Raw genomic sequence first — 17,056 nt, forward strand, 5'->3', positions numbered from 1 at the left:
AACAAACCAGTTTTGGGGCAGGAAAAGAACCTCCTCTTGGCATCCATCAAACCAGGGCTCAGATTTGGTTGTAATATACTTCCTAACAGGATGGCATGATCAGGAGTCACCTGGCTCCAGCCTAAATAAAACCAGCTGCCTCTCAGAATTCGAAAGAACAAGGATTGAATCAAACACCCAGGTGCTGCAACCCATTCGACCTGGCACCCATACGTGCACCCAAAAGCCACGTGGTTCCTGGGGACTCTGGGTTTTGTAGGGTGGCAATAAACATGGCAGTCCTAGGAAAAGCAGTTGGCACCATCCTGGGCAATTCCCCAAACTGCTTTTTGCTTCTGAGATTTGGCCTTTCAAGACACAAGTCATTTCTGCCTTTCCAAATGGCTGTTGGAAAAAGTAAAGTAACCTCAGGGATTCAAGGGAAAGTTTATCCTTTATGGTTTGAAGGGCAAACTAGAACTTAAGGAGAAATTCTGCATATGCTGCCTGACGCTGCTCTAATTCCTACCTCTTCCCTCTCAGGCTTTTTTCATGTTAAGCACCAGTTGTTCAGCTGCTCAGGGACAATCAGCCCCAGCCCTCCCCCAGCTCCGAGGCTCCATTTGTGTTGGCAACGCTCTGGTTTCAGCAGCTCTAAGAGAACAATGCATTGCTCCAAGTCTTCAGCTGAAGAAAGGAGCAGGACAGTCACTTCCACATCAGTAGCATCTGGGAGAGCTGCCAGTACACCATTATTATTAACTTGCAGGGATTTCTGCAGATTGAAACTTGCAGAAATTCTCACACACCAAAAGCAAACAGGCAGGAAGAAAAAGAACTGAAGATAAGTAACCCCACATTTCATTGCAGCACCCTTCCCTAAGAGTACAAATCAGTCCAGATGAACACATGTATTTATCTTTCTTTATTCAGTGGAAATTTCTTCCGATTCACCAAGTTATCAGTAGTTATCAGCGCTCATGAAGTTGCCTTCTGGAGGCTTGAGCAGCCATGGAGAAGCTTTGCCTTTCCAGGAGCAGCTTTGCCTTCCCAGGAGCAGCACTCAGACGGTTGAGGTGGTCTTCCTCATCTCAGTTCATCTGTGCTAGCAGCTCTTCAAGTTCTGGTCGAGACTTTAATCGGCTCTTGAAGTCAGCTTCTGTGTGCTGTGAAGGGAGGAAAAAAAACCCCACAAACAAGCAAATCAGAATCACCTCTTGAGTACTTCTTGAAATCAAATGTGACAAATCCTTTCCCAAAGAGAATCACTTAAGAGTGGAAAAAGAAAAAAACTTATATGTCCGCTGAACCTAGAGAGCAGGAATCTGCGATGGAAATTCACTGCAGGCAGGATCTCATGCGCAGCTCAACCTGGAGGCTGGTGGCAGAACTGATCCTTTCTTACATCCAGCCTCCAACAGGAGCAGCTTCTGGGGGTAAAGCGCAAAGGACAGAATGCTTCTGGCAGCAAGTGAGCAGGGCAGCCACGCACACACCTGGGCTGCTCTGAAATTCAGCCTTGCAGGCTCCTCCTCACCTGGCTAACTGCTTTGGGAAAAGTTAGCAATGGCATCGTGCTCAAGAAGTCCACTGGATGCCTCCAACTCTGCCACTGCCTATCACCGTAGCATCTACTTTCTTAGGAGAGACCTGCCACTTTCTCCAGAATGTTGCTGGAGCATCCCCAAGCTTTAATCTCTCTTCTGCACTGCCAATTGTATGAAGCCAGCTTGGGTCTCTCCTCTGGGCTTCACACCACGTCAGACTGCAATGACTTTGCAAATGGTACAATGTCACAATATCACAGCTCTCCCTCCAGAGACAAAGCCGTCAGCTAAGATTAAAAGAGAGAAACGGCAGCCCTAAGGCAGAGATGGGACTGTGACCAAAGCAGAGAAGATTACTGGACTCAAGAGACCTTCTCCCATATTCCTTCTGGTTTTGCAGAGCTGGAGATCACTAAACATTCTTCAAAGGCCACCAAGAAGCCAACTGTGTTTTCATGTTTGAATTTAGTGTGCTGCCTTCTCTTGCCAGCCACAAAAAAAAATATATCTTTTTAGTCCCTGAATAAACAGGGCTTCCTGGGACTGTTTTGTCTGTATGTAAAATGACCAAAGTTTAAGTATCTCCTTATGCCTGGTTCACCCGTGAGTGGAGTTCTGTCCTGAAGTCCTCAATGCTGAGAAAATTGTCGGGCCTTTCTGCAGAAAAAGCTGAACCTCTGCCAGAGCAAATTCCATCAAAACAGGGCACAGCATTTGGGTTTCCAGTCTCAGCTTTGCTGCCAACTGCTCCATTAAGTTCCTGGTGATTGCCAGATCTGAGGCGGCAAACCACTGCTGAAGGAAAGCATTCCCTTTGAATTACAGGGAATCTGCAGCAGCAAAGGAAAGCAACTTGCAACCTGCCAACTCCTACAGATCTATAGGATTGGCTGGGAAGGTACCTTCTGCAGCACTAATTATAGGAGGCTAGATGGAAATTGAAACACTCATCAAGAATTAGAGTTAATGGTTTTTCACAGACCAAGTGAGGACCTGGTTCTGGGAGATCCTGGGTATCCATAAGCCCAAAGCAGACAGCAGCCTCAGGACCAGGTCTGTATTTTCGAAGCAAATTCATGTCATGCGCCATACCTGCTTCCTAAATGCAAAGCCACTGGTAAAATTCAACATACCTCTTTCACTAAGAGATGGACCCCTTCAGGCTGACTGCTCTGAATGATTTCCAAGAGTATCGGAGCAAACGTTGAACTCAACCCTCTGATCTAAAAGAAGAAATAAAAGTGCTGCAGGAGCCGAACACCACATACAAAATGGACTCGTAGTAACGGCACAGAAAGAGAGTACAGTTCAGTATGAGCCTGTGGCACTGGACCACTTCATTAAGAGAAGCACTCTCTGCTTCACGCGCACGCCTCTTGCATACAGCACAGCCCAAAGCTCTCATTTCTGCTCTGCTCCATGAACGCTGTGCTTCCCGTCCCTGCCTGCGTGCACAGAGACTTAGCCATACATGAAGACCTTAGTTTAGGTAAGACTAATACAAAGGCTTCCACCGCAAACCTACAAACCCCAACATTAAACACATGTCAACTCTCTCCAGTAGAAAAACTCTACCTTTAGGTTTAAAACGTAGTTCAGCAGAGGTTTAGCATATAGCAAGGGAACACGTTATAAAACAGGAAAAACTCACTTAGGAGAAATATTTATTTACCTCAACCAGTTTTACAATTTTGAAGCTGGCCTTGATACTAATATATTTTGAAGTTTCATCAAGTTTGTGCAATTGCTCATCCTTAAACATGACTTTTCCACCCCTCTATCAAGTATTGTGCATAAAATAGGTGATAAATCTTCTGGCTGAAATACATAATCTGTGAACCCCTCCTCTGCTTCTACTTTCCGAGCAACCTTTAGCAAGACATCTCATGAGACTTCTTTGTGTTTCAATTTATGCACAAATGACACCTTTCATTTGTTCAAGGGACTTAATTCCAATTGTTAAGGGGTTTGGAGAGCTTGCGATGGGAGGTGCTGCACAAGAGCTGCAGCACTATCAGCAAACGCCAGCTCGTACCTGGACAACCCTCTGATGGGTAGTGAGGATGGCATCCAGCTGCATTTTGGAACCTCGCTCTTCCAAGAACAGCACTTCATTGGTTTTGGTGGGCATCGCGTAGCTGCAGGAACCACAGGTCAGCACTTAGGACAGGGAGGATAGATTTGCACTACTTTACAGGAATGAATCCACCTCCAGCAGCAGAGAATGTGGAAAGAGATTAACTTTTTATGAGAAATTAATTATGCAAACAACGTATCTTGCAAATCAAGCACTGGCAGAAGGCAGGTGTTTTACTGGAAAGAGATAAGGGAGAAGCCTGCAGTACGACTGCCAGCAAAAAAATGTTTCAGCTACAAACACCAGCCTGAGAAGAGAATTTTTAACTTTTTTTATAGTTGAAGGGGAGCTTTACAGCAACAGTTCTGACTTGCTTTGTAATCTGTTCATCAGTAACAAAGCTAAAAACCACTGCTGCAATGCACCACTCAGAAGATATTATTTTCACCTCTGAATTTAAGAAGACTACAATCAAGCACTGGATCAGATCCTGCTCTATGGTTAGCATTACTTCAGAGACCTCAGCCTCCCCATCTCCATTTCTACAGCACCAATAACAACAGGCTACAGCTTACCGCCCACATTTTACCCTACAATTGTTGCTCATAAAGGGCAAACAGTTTCTTTCTGTACATACTGAGCTCTGCACACCAAGTCCAATCCCAGGGGGCACAAGTATGATACAAGGTAATAAAGCTGAAAGTGCTATCAACGGTCTCAGGCTGGGGGATTTCTCTGCGGATGCTCTCCAGCACGTCACTGCTGATACCATTATAATTTCTTAAGTGTCGCCAGGCATCCTTCTCAAAACAAACACCCATCAGTCACCAACATGTCACGATTTTTAGTGCCATTTGGTGCAAAAGACATCACGGAGAGACTACAAGCAACTGATTGATGGACAGAGAATTTCAGATCCACGGCTGACAGTTCAGCAAAGTGCATGAACATAAAAATACCAAGAGTTTTAATTGGCATGAGCAGGAACCAGTGTTTATACTCAGAGGTACAGTTAAAGACAGTGAGGATTCTCTGAATTTTTAAAGCGTTTTTATTCCTTACAGCAACACAGTGCTTTTCCCAGTGACTACAGCTCCTTGGGTGCACTACATACATACCAAGGAACTGTATCACGTTCCTCAGCTGCATTAAAACCAGCAAAGCTGCTCTCGGGGGGTACACCTGCTTCAGAGATCTAGCGTGCAACTGAAGCACCCTCTGCTACTAAACTTAAGTAGCAGGTAGCTCTCCCATAATGTTTAGGGGTTCCCCAAGGTCATTCTAGTTTGTATAATCGGTATCGCTAGCTTACTGCACAATATATGCACAGAGCTTGGATGAAACGCTATAAAGAAAAAACAGCAGCCAAAGTCAGCAATACTTAAACCTACATTCCCGGGCTCAGCACCCACAGGCTTAAGCTTTTTTCTCAAAGGAATGAAAAGTAACAGCTATTTTTTCCTTGAGATCTGTTCAGTCAGCACCTGAAAAACTCCATCTCAGTCTTCTTATACAAATAAAGCATCCAAAACTGTACTGACACACAAAAAGAGAACACAAGGAAGATGACAGAAGATTTGGATTTACATGTGGGAATCTATCAGAGATCAGATTGTGCCCTTGTCTGCAAGTTATCATCATCTACAAGACATGGCAAACACAGAGCAGCGTTCCTCGTACCTTTCGTTCACTTTAATGGAGAGTCGGTTGCAGAGTTTATGTACATATTGAGCGAAATGCTCCACGAGACACATATCATAGGAAGTCATCTGAATGTTGACATCTCCATACTCATATTCAGTCCCAACACTTATCTCTTTCATCTGCACTCTGTCCTTTCTCCTCTTTGGAGCCTGCAGTTAAAAGAAAAAAAAAAATAGAAAGCATGTCTGTTTTGAACAAAGCTAGAAATGTAAAACATTAACTCTTGCCCACACAGGAGACCACACTAGAGGTACTCTCTTCTGACAACGGTTTACTGAACGATGTCGAACATACCACAGCCTGTCTATGCTCACTTTCCCTGACTACGAAACTGGGATAACATTATCTTAACAGATGTTCTCAAGTTGAGCAGTTCAGTTCTTGGATGGCAGCACCACAGAAGTCACACAGAAAATACGTGCACACCATGATTAATTCCTTCCAGAGGAAAAAAGGAGCAGAAAAACAAACTGCTTTTTATTTCAGTTCCTGCCTTCAAGGCAGCTGTCTAGATGAGTTATTGTTTCCTCCTTCCTCAAAAATTGTCATTTTTCCAAATTTCAGGGAATGTAAAAAGTTTAAATGCAAATAAGACCTGCTCACAATATTCTGCAGTGATTTGAAGTTGGGGTGTTAAATTCACCATTAGGAAGACATTCCTCCCTCCCAAAACTACTCTTTAACAAGAACATACCAGACAAAAGAAAGTATTTATGCAGTGTTGTGAGTGGGTACTTCATGTGACATAACACTCTTCACCAAGAGAAGCAGCAGTAAATGATTACATTATTCCTTTTTAATGATCAATCAGCCATGGAATTAGTAATACCAATGCTTAAATCAGACTGTAAAAAGATGGGTCAGCTGAAAGCAAGCAGTAGGGGAGTTCCTATACATACCTCCTTTGGGAGCAGGTATTTAAACCTCCCAATGCCATGCGTAGGACGGGATCTGTAGTGTCTGTGGCAACTCACGAGTGCATCACCTCAAAATCAAAGCAGAGCAAACATGTTTCCAGCTGAACAGCAGACAGCCCTTAAGTGGGTGCTTTGAGAGCCCCAAATCCACACTGAGGGCAAGAATTTGTCCTCAGTTCTTTGACAGAAGGCAAAGGCACGCTAACACTGCGGCCAGTCTCTGCCCCATGCATGCAGCCTGTGCCTCACAGAAAGACTGTTAAAATTCACAGTTGGTTATGGCAAGCAGCAAATAAGGAAGAAAGAGATCAAGAGCGACTCATTTCCCAGGCGAATTATCAGGCAAACAAAAAAAAAAAAAAAAAGAAAAAAAAAAAAAGACTCATCAGCACCAATGGATGGTGAGGACAGTGATGAAATGTTACATGTCTCCTCTTATGCGACAGCAGTGATGTTACTACGATGGATCTGAGCCCCACTTAAATATTAAATTTAAGATTTTAAATCCAGTCCTGTTCAAACTCAATAACCCTTGTTTTAATAAACAAAGCTCAGAACAGCAAAGAGAAACTGAATACCAAGGATCTAAACCACTTGGTTACACTTTGCCTCCACATCAAAATCTAATTCTATTTTAAATTGTGACAGCAGACTCCACCAGCTCAATAAATGTTAAAGTGGGACCTCACAGGGCTGTAAGACAGCTCCTGGGCAGTAATACAGTCAATAGCATCTGGCTGGTTTCATTCTACAGCACAACACCATGACTAGTACTAGCTACTTAGCCAAAACAGGGCAACAGAAGAAAAGGTTATTAAAAAGGTACGGAATTGGAAGAGCACCTGCTGAGGTTATGAACCAATCCAAAATTGGCTAAAAAAAAAATCAAAAGGAGACGCAAATGCTCAAATGTGTAACGCTTTCAGTAAATGAAGCTTATTACATTAATAAGAGGCCTTACCTGCAGCACACAGTTGGCTTTCTCTGGGTGTTGCTGCTCTGTAGGAAACAAAACAATCATTAAAAGCTCTGATTTCATCCACCTGCAGAAACACAACATAGCTGGCCAATCTCCTTGAACAAAAGCTCACACCCCAAATCCCTCAGGCACAGATAGATCCCATTAGCAAAAAACCTTTCTCCACATCCTACAGCCCTTCCAGCTCCCAGACACCAGCTGAAAGTCTTCCCTCCGCAATTAAAAGGTTTTCCTTGGCAAAAAGAACTTTTTTTGTCACGCACGTCTTCTGACACTGTCACTAGAAGTGACCTAGTATTTTTCATGCTTTATACCGTGGTTTACTTACTGGGTTTGATTTCAGACCTCTCACCTGCTGAGCACAAACACCTGCTTTAGCAATACTCCCTTCTTCAAGCACAGCACCTGCAATAAGCCACCATGGTCAAAATGCAGAGTATGGCAGGTACTCAGGGAGTTTTCACTGACGCCTCCCAGAATATACCCAACTGAAGCAACACCTGAGACCCTGTGAACATCCTAGTAACCCTCCCAACCTCTCCACAGCCTCCACCCACTATCACTCCCCAGAATACCAGCACAACTCAGAAGAAAAGGATGAAGGAGAAGGAAGATGATGACTGTGGTAACTTTCTCATGCATCCCCTTGCTTTGCTTCAGGATCTGACAAGTTGGGGTAGGAGGCTCTCCTCTCTGCGGTTACGCATCATGTTCATCCCTCGCATGGTTCCACCGCCTTCAGGTTGCAAGAGTCATGTCAACAACCCTCGTGCTTGTGCCAGCTCCACATGAATGGAGGGAAACTCAGCTCATCCATCACCAAGGCAGCGCAAAGCAAAGCGCTTTGCTGTCACCAGGACCTGGCAGGCAGGAGGAGCTACATCATGCCAGCTGGGGGAAATAATTAGCGCCGTCCCCAAAGAGCGACCAGAGTGACAGGCAGGCGCAAGGATCTGAGGGTCCCCGAGGGCTGTGGCAAGGTGGGGGGGGCTGTAATGGACCCTGTGTGGCTGGGGTGATCCCTGGGTGCCTGAGGAGGGGTAGGGAGGTGTCCCTGGGCCAGGTACACCACGGTAGGCGACCCAGAGCACTAACTCAGGGCCAGGGCCGTGTCCCCCCAAGACACAACTCCCCCCCCCCGTCTAGTCCCAGGGCCGGGCCCGGCCCACAGGTCCCCAGTCCCACAGCCAGGCCTGTTCCTCCCCCGGGGCCGGGCCTGTCCCCTCTTCCCCCCGGTACCGGGCCCGGTGTCCCCCCACAGCCGGTCACGGACCGCCGGTACCTTCGGCAGCGCCGCGCTCATCCCCGCGCCTCAGGCGGAGCCGCCTCCGTAGCTCCAAGCGTGCCCCCACCGCGCCTCGGCGCTCCCCCGCCACGGCTCCCGCCCCACGTCCCGCCTACTGGGGGCTCCCGGGGAGGGTGACGTTATTTGAACAACTCCGCCGCTCCCGATGCCCGCCAAGCGCCGGCCTCCTGCGGAAGGAGGAGGGAGGCAGGCAGGCCGGTAATGGCGGACACCTTGTCCCCGCTGCGCCGCCCTTCCACCCCCCCCAGCGGGGACGAGCGGCGCAGCCAATCCTGCTAGCTGTGGCCCGCCCATCCGCCTGCTTCTCGCACGCTGATTGGTCTTTCGCCGCGTCCATCGAGTGACGGCACGGCGGCCATGTTGAGTGTGGCCTGCGCAGCCCCGCCTTGCGCGGCCATGTCAGCGCGGAGCGGGAGCGCTGTGAGGGGGAGCGGGGGTGGAGGGCGCCCGGAGGGCAGCCAGGACTGAGCGGGCTTCAGGGGAGGGTGAATCCTCAGCCAGCTCATGTTGTCCTTGCTGGCTGTGGGGCCGAGGCGGGGAATCAGCGGGCCCCAGCTCTAGCGTGGAGACAGGCCCTGAGGGGTGCGGGGGCAGCTGGGGCTGGCCTGGGTGTGCAGGCCTGAAGCAGGGCCAGACGGTCTGGTACTAAACCTGCCTGGTTTGGCCCTGCCATCTGGCAGGGGCACTGCAAAGGGGGTGGTTTTTTTGTAGTTGCAGAGGCAGGGCTGGACCTTACCCTGTAGACAACATCTGTGTAATGGGCCAGGGTTGGCTGTGTCCATGCTGGCAGGCCGCCACAGGCCTTAAAAATGAAGGAGTGTGTCAGCATGAGGTATTTGGGCCCCATGCAGACACACTTTCTGCTTGAGAGGGAAGCAAAGACAAACACCCCTTTCAGGAGCAGACTGCTCCCTCTGAGGGCAGAGTGGATCCTGCCTTACTGCCACTGCTTTGATCCCAGCTGCTGCCTGAGGCATTTCCTTAAATGTTAAGTGGGAAGACTGTAGGAAGGATGGACTGACAAGAGACCTCCCTGAATTGCAGCATGTGTTTCCCAGTGGAAGAGGAGGTGAGCAAGGAGGTCTGCCTGGCAGACCAGGGTAGGAAGAGATGGGTGCTGTGTGGCCCTGTGCCCCCCAAACCTGGTAGTCTGGAGCTGGCTTGGGAAAACCCATCCTGTTGCAAAATGCCCCTTCCTGTCTCTTCAGCCCTCCTCATCTTCACCAGGCCATCTCCAATACAAACCTTCATTTCTCCTAGGCTCTTCCCCACTCTCTTCTCTCCTGCCTGGCCCCATTTTCCCCCTTCTTGTGTGGCAAATACTCCTGCCCATTTTTCTGAGCCCCTGTCTTAGAGCTGTCCATCCTGGGCAGGAACTGCCTGGCAACTTGATTTCAAGCCAGGATTTCTACCTCTGCTGACTGATGGCTGCTTCAATTGCTTTTAGCTGGAGCTGTCAGTGCTCATGATGGACTTTCTCTCTCCAGTTCATTTGGTTCATTGACGTGGCAACTCTGCTGCAGACTAGACTCATGCATTTAATTCTGCTCCGTGATCCACCCTGCCAGGGCCTGTCCTGCATTTCTGGGTGCCTGGAGCTCCCGACACACACCTGACACCTCAGACGTTCATCCCCATTGCCATCTGGTGCATGGAGAGGAGAGAAGGACCATGAGAGGATAAGGTTTGCCTGACAGAAGAGCCTGGGCGGGCTCTGTACTATGCACAGGGCCGTGCTGTCTCCTCCACCCGCTCAGTGCATGGGGGAAGCAGAGGGTATCTACACCACCTTTGCTCTCTTTGCCATGCTTCACAAAGACACGGGCTCTCAGCTCTGAGCTGTCTTTTTGTGACACTCCCCCGACACGACAAAACTGCTTATGTGGAGTGGATGTTGTACTGCCCTTTGATCTCACCTCGCAAGCCCCAGGCAGGGCCACCCTGGCAATGACGCTTGTTTGATAACTCTGGGGTGCTTTGAGCAAGGAGCACTGTGTGAGTCTGATCTGGCTTAAGACCAGCACTCCCATTGCAGGAAAGGTGGGCTTTCTGCGCCTGTGAACTTTGAAGCCCTGGAGGAAATGCTGTGCTTGAGGAGAGGCGTCTGTGACTGGAGGGGACTGGCTGGGCCTGCATTTGTGGCAGGAGGCCATGATGGGCACCGCAATTAAGAGCAAGTTGTGCTCAGAATGACCTCTTGTTCTGTGACCTCAAATGCTGTGTGCTTAATCTTTCAGCCACCCAAAAAATGTGGCTGAGGAGGAAGCATTGCCCCAGACTGTGTTTGGGGTACAGCAGTCACATACTGCAGGAATCCCCCTCCCAATGACCATCATTGTCCTACATGTCTCAGTGAAAAACAAGTCTATCTCTTCACTCCTGAGTTTCTCTGACATCTATCATAGATGGATACATTTTAAGGCCAAAAGGGACTGTTAAATCATGTAATTTGGTCTCCTGCGCATTGCAGCCTGTAGATTTCCGCTGACTTACAGCTGTATGGAAACAGATCACTCCTGTTTCGATGAAAGCATCTTTCTCATAAAGGCTCCTGCTCTTGATTTTCCCTGGATACAAAGATAGTGCTGCTCTTGACAGCCTGTTCTGGCGGCTGAGCACCCTCTCACTTAAAAATGTGGACCTTATTTCCAATGTGAATGTGCCTCGGCTTCAGCTCCCAGCACCAGTCCTTACTGTGCCTTTCTTTGACTAATGAATCGTTTCACAGCCAGGTAACCAAATCCCTGTTTGCGGGAGCACAACCTGCCTTTTTGTGACATTTAAAAAAAGAAGCAAAGGCATTTCTTTCCCCCTCAGCTGTAGAAACACAAACCACCCCTTTTCTGTACTGCACTAAAAAAACCCAGGGAGCTCTTCTTCTGTCTCAAGGCTCCCCCGGCTGCTGAGGGGCCCAGGCCTTGCTGGAGGGATTATTTCATCCATCTTCTGCTTTGCTGCAGATTTCTCCCTGTCATGTAGCTGGATGTGCCCTGTCAATGACCCAGTGTGGTGCACACAGGTGCTGGCAGAGGTGATACTCAAGTGGTTTGCAACCTATGCATAAAGTTGTGGCAGGGCCCCTGCCCCTTCTCAATCCGCTCTCTATTGTGCAGTCCAGAGGAGCAAAGCTGTCCTAGGAGAGTTGAGATCCAGCACCTGAAAGTCTTCACTGCTTTTTGGACTTGTCCAATTAAAAAACCAAAAACTGTTTAAATATAGCTTAGAAGAAAACCTTTGATCTGCGTGTCTCCTTTTTTACCTTCTGCGGCGCTTTTTAGGACCATGCCTAAGGCCCGCAGGAGTCAGCAGGATGATCCCCCCTGGCTTCAGTGAGCAGAGGCAGGTCCCTCAATTGCTTTATCTTGAAAGCCTCATCCATATCCCCTGCCGGTCCCTTGGGCTGAAACCTCTTTGGCAGGAAACGCAGGAGTGTTTCCTTTGCTCAGCACGAAGAGATGCTGCGCCTGAGCAGAGCTTTTGTGACAAAAATAATTATTACTAACAGTCAAGACTTCTCCGTGGTAGAGAGCCCTTGTTTTCCCTGGGATTGGTGGGAAAGATCCCTGAATGACATGTCAACAAGGACAATATATATATAAAATGATAGTGAAATCATTTAAGTAGGTCTCTGCCAATCTGGATTCCCTTTCCCCATGGTTGGGAGAGCAGCCGTGGGACCAATGCCACAGCAAGGGGGAAATGCTCCCAAATGCCAGGTGCAAGGCTGAATGCGAGCTCCTGCTCGTATCTTTATTAAAACTTAGTTAAATTTAATTACCTTATTAAAGACATGTTTTCTCTTTCAGTTCACTGGCAGTTCAAGACCTGGAAAAAAAACTCCAAACCTTGGAGAAGCAGTTAATCATGTTGAGGGAGTACAAATGAAATGAGCAGAAATAGAAAGCGTAGACCATTTGGTTTTCAAAATGCTGTTGAATTCTGCACCTGGATTGCAGGCATCGGTAAGAGGCAAAACTCATATCCCAGAACAAGATCCCTGAAGTGGGAAGGTTCAATGAGTGTTTTCATTCAGCAGGCAGTGACGGAGCACAGAGACCATGGCTGGAGATGCCGAACGAAGGACGTTCATGACTGAGGATGACCTACCTGTAAGCAAATCCTTGCTGAGAGCCTGTGCCCCCTTCGGCTACATGGAGCATTTACAAATCCGGGACAGCAGGTCATGTGGAGATGGAATAATACTGGTTTCAACCCATGATCTTTTACCAGGAGGAGACCAAGAGTTTGCGTGTGGCGTCCCCATAGCAGAGGAGATGTAGCCCTTGGGCCTTGGAGGGGAAGGTGTGAGAGGGCACAAGAGAACAAAATTCACTGAGCAGCTACATTTAGATGAACTAAATGAATGGTGGATGCCATTTCCCTGACCATCAGAGCAGAGAGGCTCTAGAACAATCTCCCAGATGGGAAAATGGTGGAAAACCTACCCATTTCCAGGTGGAAAATAGCCCATGGAGTATTATTTGGATCTTGTTGAGTGGATTGCAAGAGATCTGCACCAACATCAACATGAATACAACCATGGGGCGGGAGCCACAGACCGCGGAGGGCTCTGTCACTGAGCACATTCTTGTTTCAGTTGAGATATTCCTGGGAGCAGCAGGCAATGCCAGCACCAACTGAGGGCCCGGGAAGCCCCAGGGCGGTGAGTGCTTCTTAAAAATCACATTTTGCTTTCAAATTTGAGCAAGAGAGTACTGATCAGTGTGGGATTGCACCAGCGTGGCAATGGAGGGAGGAAGACTATGTGGAAAAGAGATGTCCTGAAGCCAAGGTTTAAACAGAAGCATCCTGGATGCAGCTGGGAGCCTCTTCATGCCCTGAAGCTTGAAGGCAAACTGAGCTAAATGGGGAGAAATGGGCAGAAAACAGCTAAAGGGAGGGCTGGCCTGCAAATGGGGTTCTAACCTCTCTGCTAGGCAGGGAGGGAGCACTGAGCCATTTCCGAACGACAGCCCCAGCCACTGCAAAAGGATGAGAGTGGGAATCTCTGACCTCCCCGGGAAATGTCGCCCTGATGGGAGGGATGTGCTGGGGACATTCTGGAGTGTCCCCAAGAGATACTCCTCTAAAGGAATATCCGTACCAGTTTAGGATTAAGCTTTTGGTCTTAAGAACTCTGCTGGTTCTTCCCTTGAGCTCAGCTGGGCTGGGTGCATCTGTGTGAAAATTTCTTAAATTGATTACTGCTTATGAAGAAGTCTGTCTTTAATTAGGGATCGCTTAACTTGGAGAGTGAGTTCAGGGAACTCAAGGACACCTGTACTGGGCAGGTGGTGTTTGTCTTGAGCTCCCTGAACAAGCAAGATATGAGCAGCAGCATCGAGACAATAAAACACCGTGTGTGGCTATGTCATGATGGTAACTCCACCACGCTCAGGTGTCTGGCCAACATCCCTGGCGTGTGTGAACCTTACGAACCATGACATAGTGCACACCTGCACTTAGCCTATTTTTTTTTATTTACATACACTAGGTGTGTAACTGAGTATTAAAGGTGGGCGAGCTCCGGGACTGGGCAAGAAGCCTCACCTACAGGTGGATGCACCATGCAGGAATTTTCCCAGTTACTGAGAGATTCCTGGCACTGGCTGCAACAGGGCTCCCAGCCGAAGGGATGTTAAGGTGGAAATTGGTGATGTGATCCTTTTCTTAGTCTCTCTAACACTTTGCAGTAATGTCTTGATGCTTTGCTGCTATTGCTCTTTTATCATATCGTGCATAATAACTAGTACTGTTTTTTTTATCATATTGCATGCTGTTTTCTTTATTATATTGTAATATAATAAACTGCATTTATTTTTGTATTTGATTTGGAATTCATTTTTGCTTAGTATCCAGTCAACCCGCAAAACAGCATCCTGCAACCACTGATCAGCGCTGATGCCAAGGACTGTATAGACAACATGATGAAAAGGGTTTTTAACTGCGGCTGGGAAATGAGCATGAGCTCCTGTAGCAGCCAAACTTGGCCAAATCCATGCCGAAAAAACCCAGGGGCACAGCTCCATCAGTCCAGGCAGAGTTTGACCTGTGGATCCGGATGAGACCATGTCTGGGTGCAAAGGAGAGGCTTCGCCTGATGACTGACAACGATAAATAGCAGCACCCACAGCCCAGATCCTTTTTGGAAGCGCCCGTATCCCATCTGCCCCAGCCCTGTGTGTCAGGGGGCCTCTGGAAGCTGAGTTGGTGGCACAGCCTGTGGGTGCGTGGCCCCAGCCTGGCCTTGCATGGTGGCCTGGGGGAGGCGGTCCGGTGTGGGTGGCTGCAGTAGGAAGGTATGCGTGGGGAGCACCCTCGCAGCTCAGAGGGTGCCTTGGGAGCAGAGCAACGCCGCGGGCAGAGCCCGTGCACCCCGCCTTTCCACACAAACACACACTCTGCAGCTCGGTTGCTTCAGGGAGCAGGATTTCCCCCCAACGCCCAGGCCACCCAGGCAGCCATCGTTAGGCTCCAGAGTGATCGCATCCACAGCTCAGCAGCAGGACACCAAGCCCCGCCTCCTTCCCACCTTTCCCCCTCCCCTCCCGCTGTGATTAGCCCGACGTACAGAGTGGGCGGGGCGCAGGGGCACACAGCGCGACGTGCCGCGAGGGGCGGGGCGGCGGCGGCGCGCGTGCGTGCGTGGGGCGGGCGGCCGCTGTGTGAGGCGCCGAGCGCGCGGGGGAAGGAGCCCGGCCCTGAGGGGAACGGCAGCGGCACCACCTCACCCAGCCGGCTGCGCCTCGCCGGGGCTGCGAGCCCGGCCTCAGCCCTGCCCGCCGCCCGCAGCCTGCCTTCGCCGGGGAGTGGGGGGGCGGAAAGAAGCGTGTGAGAGCGGCTGCGGGTCCCGCCGCGGGGAGCGGAGCGAGCGCGGGGCGGCGGAGGCTCCTCCATCATGTCGGCGGGCGGGGACTTCGGCAACCCGCTGCGGAAATTCAAGCTGGTGTTCCTGGGCGAGCAGAGCGGTGAGTCACCGCCCGGCCCGGCTCGGTCCGGGTCTCCCTCACGCAGCGGTGGCGGGGCGGGCTCCTCCCTTCCCACCCCCCACCCCCCCTTCGCCGCGGCGGACCCACCCTTATGGGGGCTGGGGTCGCACCTGAGGGAATCCCCCCCTGCTTGTCGCCCTCCGTGGGGGGCCCAGCTGTGCCGTAACCCCACATTATGAGGGGAACGGGGGTCTGCCGCCCCCCCCCCCCCGGCAGCTTTCCGTGGGGTGGGGGGCAGCCTCGGGGCGTTTGCCTCCCCCTTACAGAGGCTGCCTTGTGGTCGCTGCACCCTCAGTGACAGGGAGAGATCGAGCGTCGGTCAGCTATGGTTTTAAAAAAAAAAAAACAACAAACAACAAGCAACAAACCACCAAAACCCAGCGGCCACATCTCCAGAAACAGTTGCTGATTCATTTGATCTCAACTCCTCCGTTTTTTTGGGGGCAGGAGTCTCAATCCCTGGTGTTTTCTGTGTAAATATAGCATTTTTTGAAAATGGAGTTATGTCTTGGCAAAGCGGATCCAATGCTCTAAATATTTAATTCAGTCAATGAGATTTTTTTTTCCTTCCCTGTTTTTGGAATAAAATAAAATAAAAAAAAAATCTCGAACGATGTCTTCTTCCTCAGCAGAAGGCCTCTATCTCCAATACTGCATTTCAAATCTTTCACTTTGGAGAGTTTTCTGAAAAAATGCTGGTTTGTCAGATGCTTTGTGTAATCCTGGTCAGATATTGAGTGATCTTTGACATAATGAGTAGGTGCAAGATATTTTCTGTCTCGGGGTGGGGTATTTGCTCCCTCAGCCACCTTTGGTCTCTGTGTGGTAGGAGATGATGAAATACTAGTCGTCCGTCTTTTTTTTTTTTTTTTTTCTTCTTCCCTCTCCCCCAAATGACTTACATCTTGGTGTTACGTAGATGAGCTCGGTGATAAGACTGCTCTTAAATCATTTACCTATACATTGATGGTTTCCTTTAGTCTGTCTCTTTCATCCTTTTTAAAAAATTATTTTATTTTTGGGGATTGGAACAGCTCCCCTTCATATTAGGGATCCAGGGACCACAAGTTCAACTTGCGTTTGGTGGGGTTTTTTTTGGGGGGTAGGTCACCTGATCTACTTGGTGAGGTGCTATTTGGCCAGCCATTTTATGAGGATTTTGGAAGAGGGTCATGTGTAGAAGATGCTCATTTGTTTGGTTTTTTTTTTTTTCTTCCAAGCTGTTTGATAGCAGGAATCTTAAGTATTAACTGCATATTTGCAAAACGCTTGGCGGCTTTTACTGTATTTCTGAGCTTTGATTTCATGAAGCTTTTCGAATGCCTCCATGGAAGGTTGTAGCACCTCGTGCAGATCTTAAATCTCAGCAGCTCTCAGTTTACACGTGGATTTCTTGTCTGTCTGTTCTAGCAGATCTAACATCAGATACCTGCTTTCTCTAGTCTTGGTCACTTTTTTCTCTCTCAGCTAATCATCTGTGTGTTTATACTGGAAGGTTTTAAATAATTCCTGTTCATAGCATCAAATCTGGGGAGGAGAGAAGGGGTTTTATGGTTAT

The 17,056-nt window shown here is 48.9% G+C and overlaps 2 protein-coding genes across 3 annotated transcripts in view; one reads left to right on the forward strand and one right to left on the reverse strand.

The window, feature by feature from the left end:
• Positions 1-881: 881 nt before the first annotated feature.
• On the reverse strand, positions 882-8,745 carry MRPL48 (mitochondrial ribosomal protein L48). The gene is made up of 8 exons (XM_040584129.1): positions 8,486-8,745; positions 7,556-7,608; positions 7,186-7,223; positions 6,207-6,292; positions 5,284-5,456; positions 3,562-3,664; positions 2,660-2,749; positions 882-1,145 (listed from the first exon to the last, which is right to left on the reverse strand). The coding sequence occupies exons 1-8, from the start codon at positions 8,504-8,506 to the stop codon at positions 1,071-1,073; spliced, it is 639 nt and encodes a 212-aa protein (XP_040440063.1). The 5' UTR covers positions 8,507-8,745; the 3' UTR covers positions 882-1,070.
• A 6,392-nt stretch (positions 8,746-15,137) lies between these two features.
• The window catches only part of RAB6A (RAB6A, member RAS oncogene family), a 67,008-nt gene continuing 65,089 nt past the window's right edge, over positions 15,138-17,056 (forward strand). Inside the window, exon 1 of one of the 2 annotated variants that reach the window (XM_040583301.1) lies at positions 15,138-15,477. In XM_040583301.1, the coding sequence (XP_040439235.1) occupies positions 15,408-15,477 (70 nt within the window). In that variant the 5' untranslated portion in view covers positions 15,138-15,407. The remainder of the gene's footprint in view (positions 15,478-17,056) is intronic. The other variant, XM_040583300.1, reaches the window with a different exon arrangement.

This window comes from Falco naumanni, chromosome 2 (assembly GCF_017639655.2).
Source record: "Falco naumanni isolate bFalNau1 chromosome 2, bFalNau1.pat, whole genome shotgun sequence".
Classification (NCBI taxonomy): Eukaryota; Metazoa; Chordata; class Aves; order Falconiformes; family Falconidae; genus Falco; species Falco naumanni.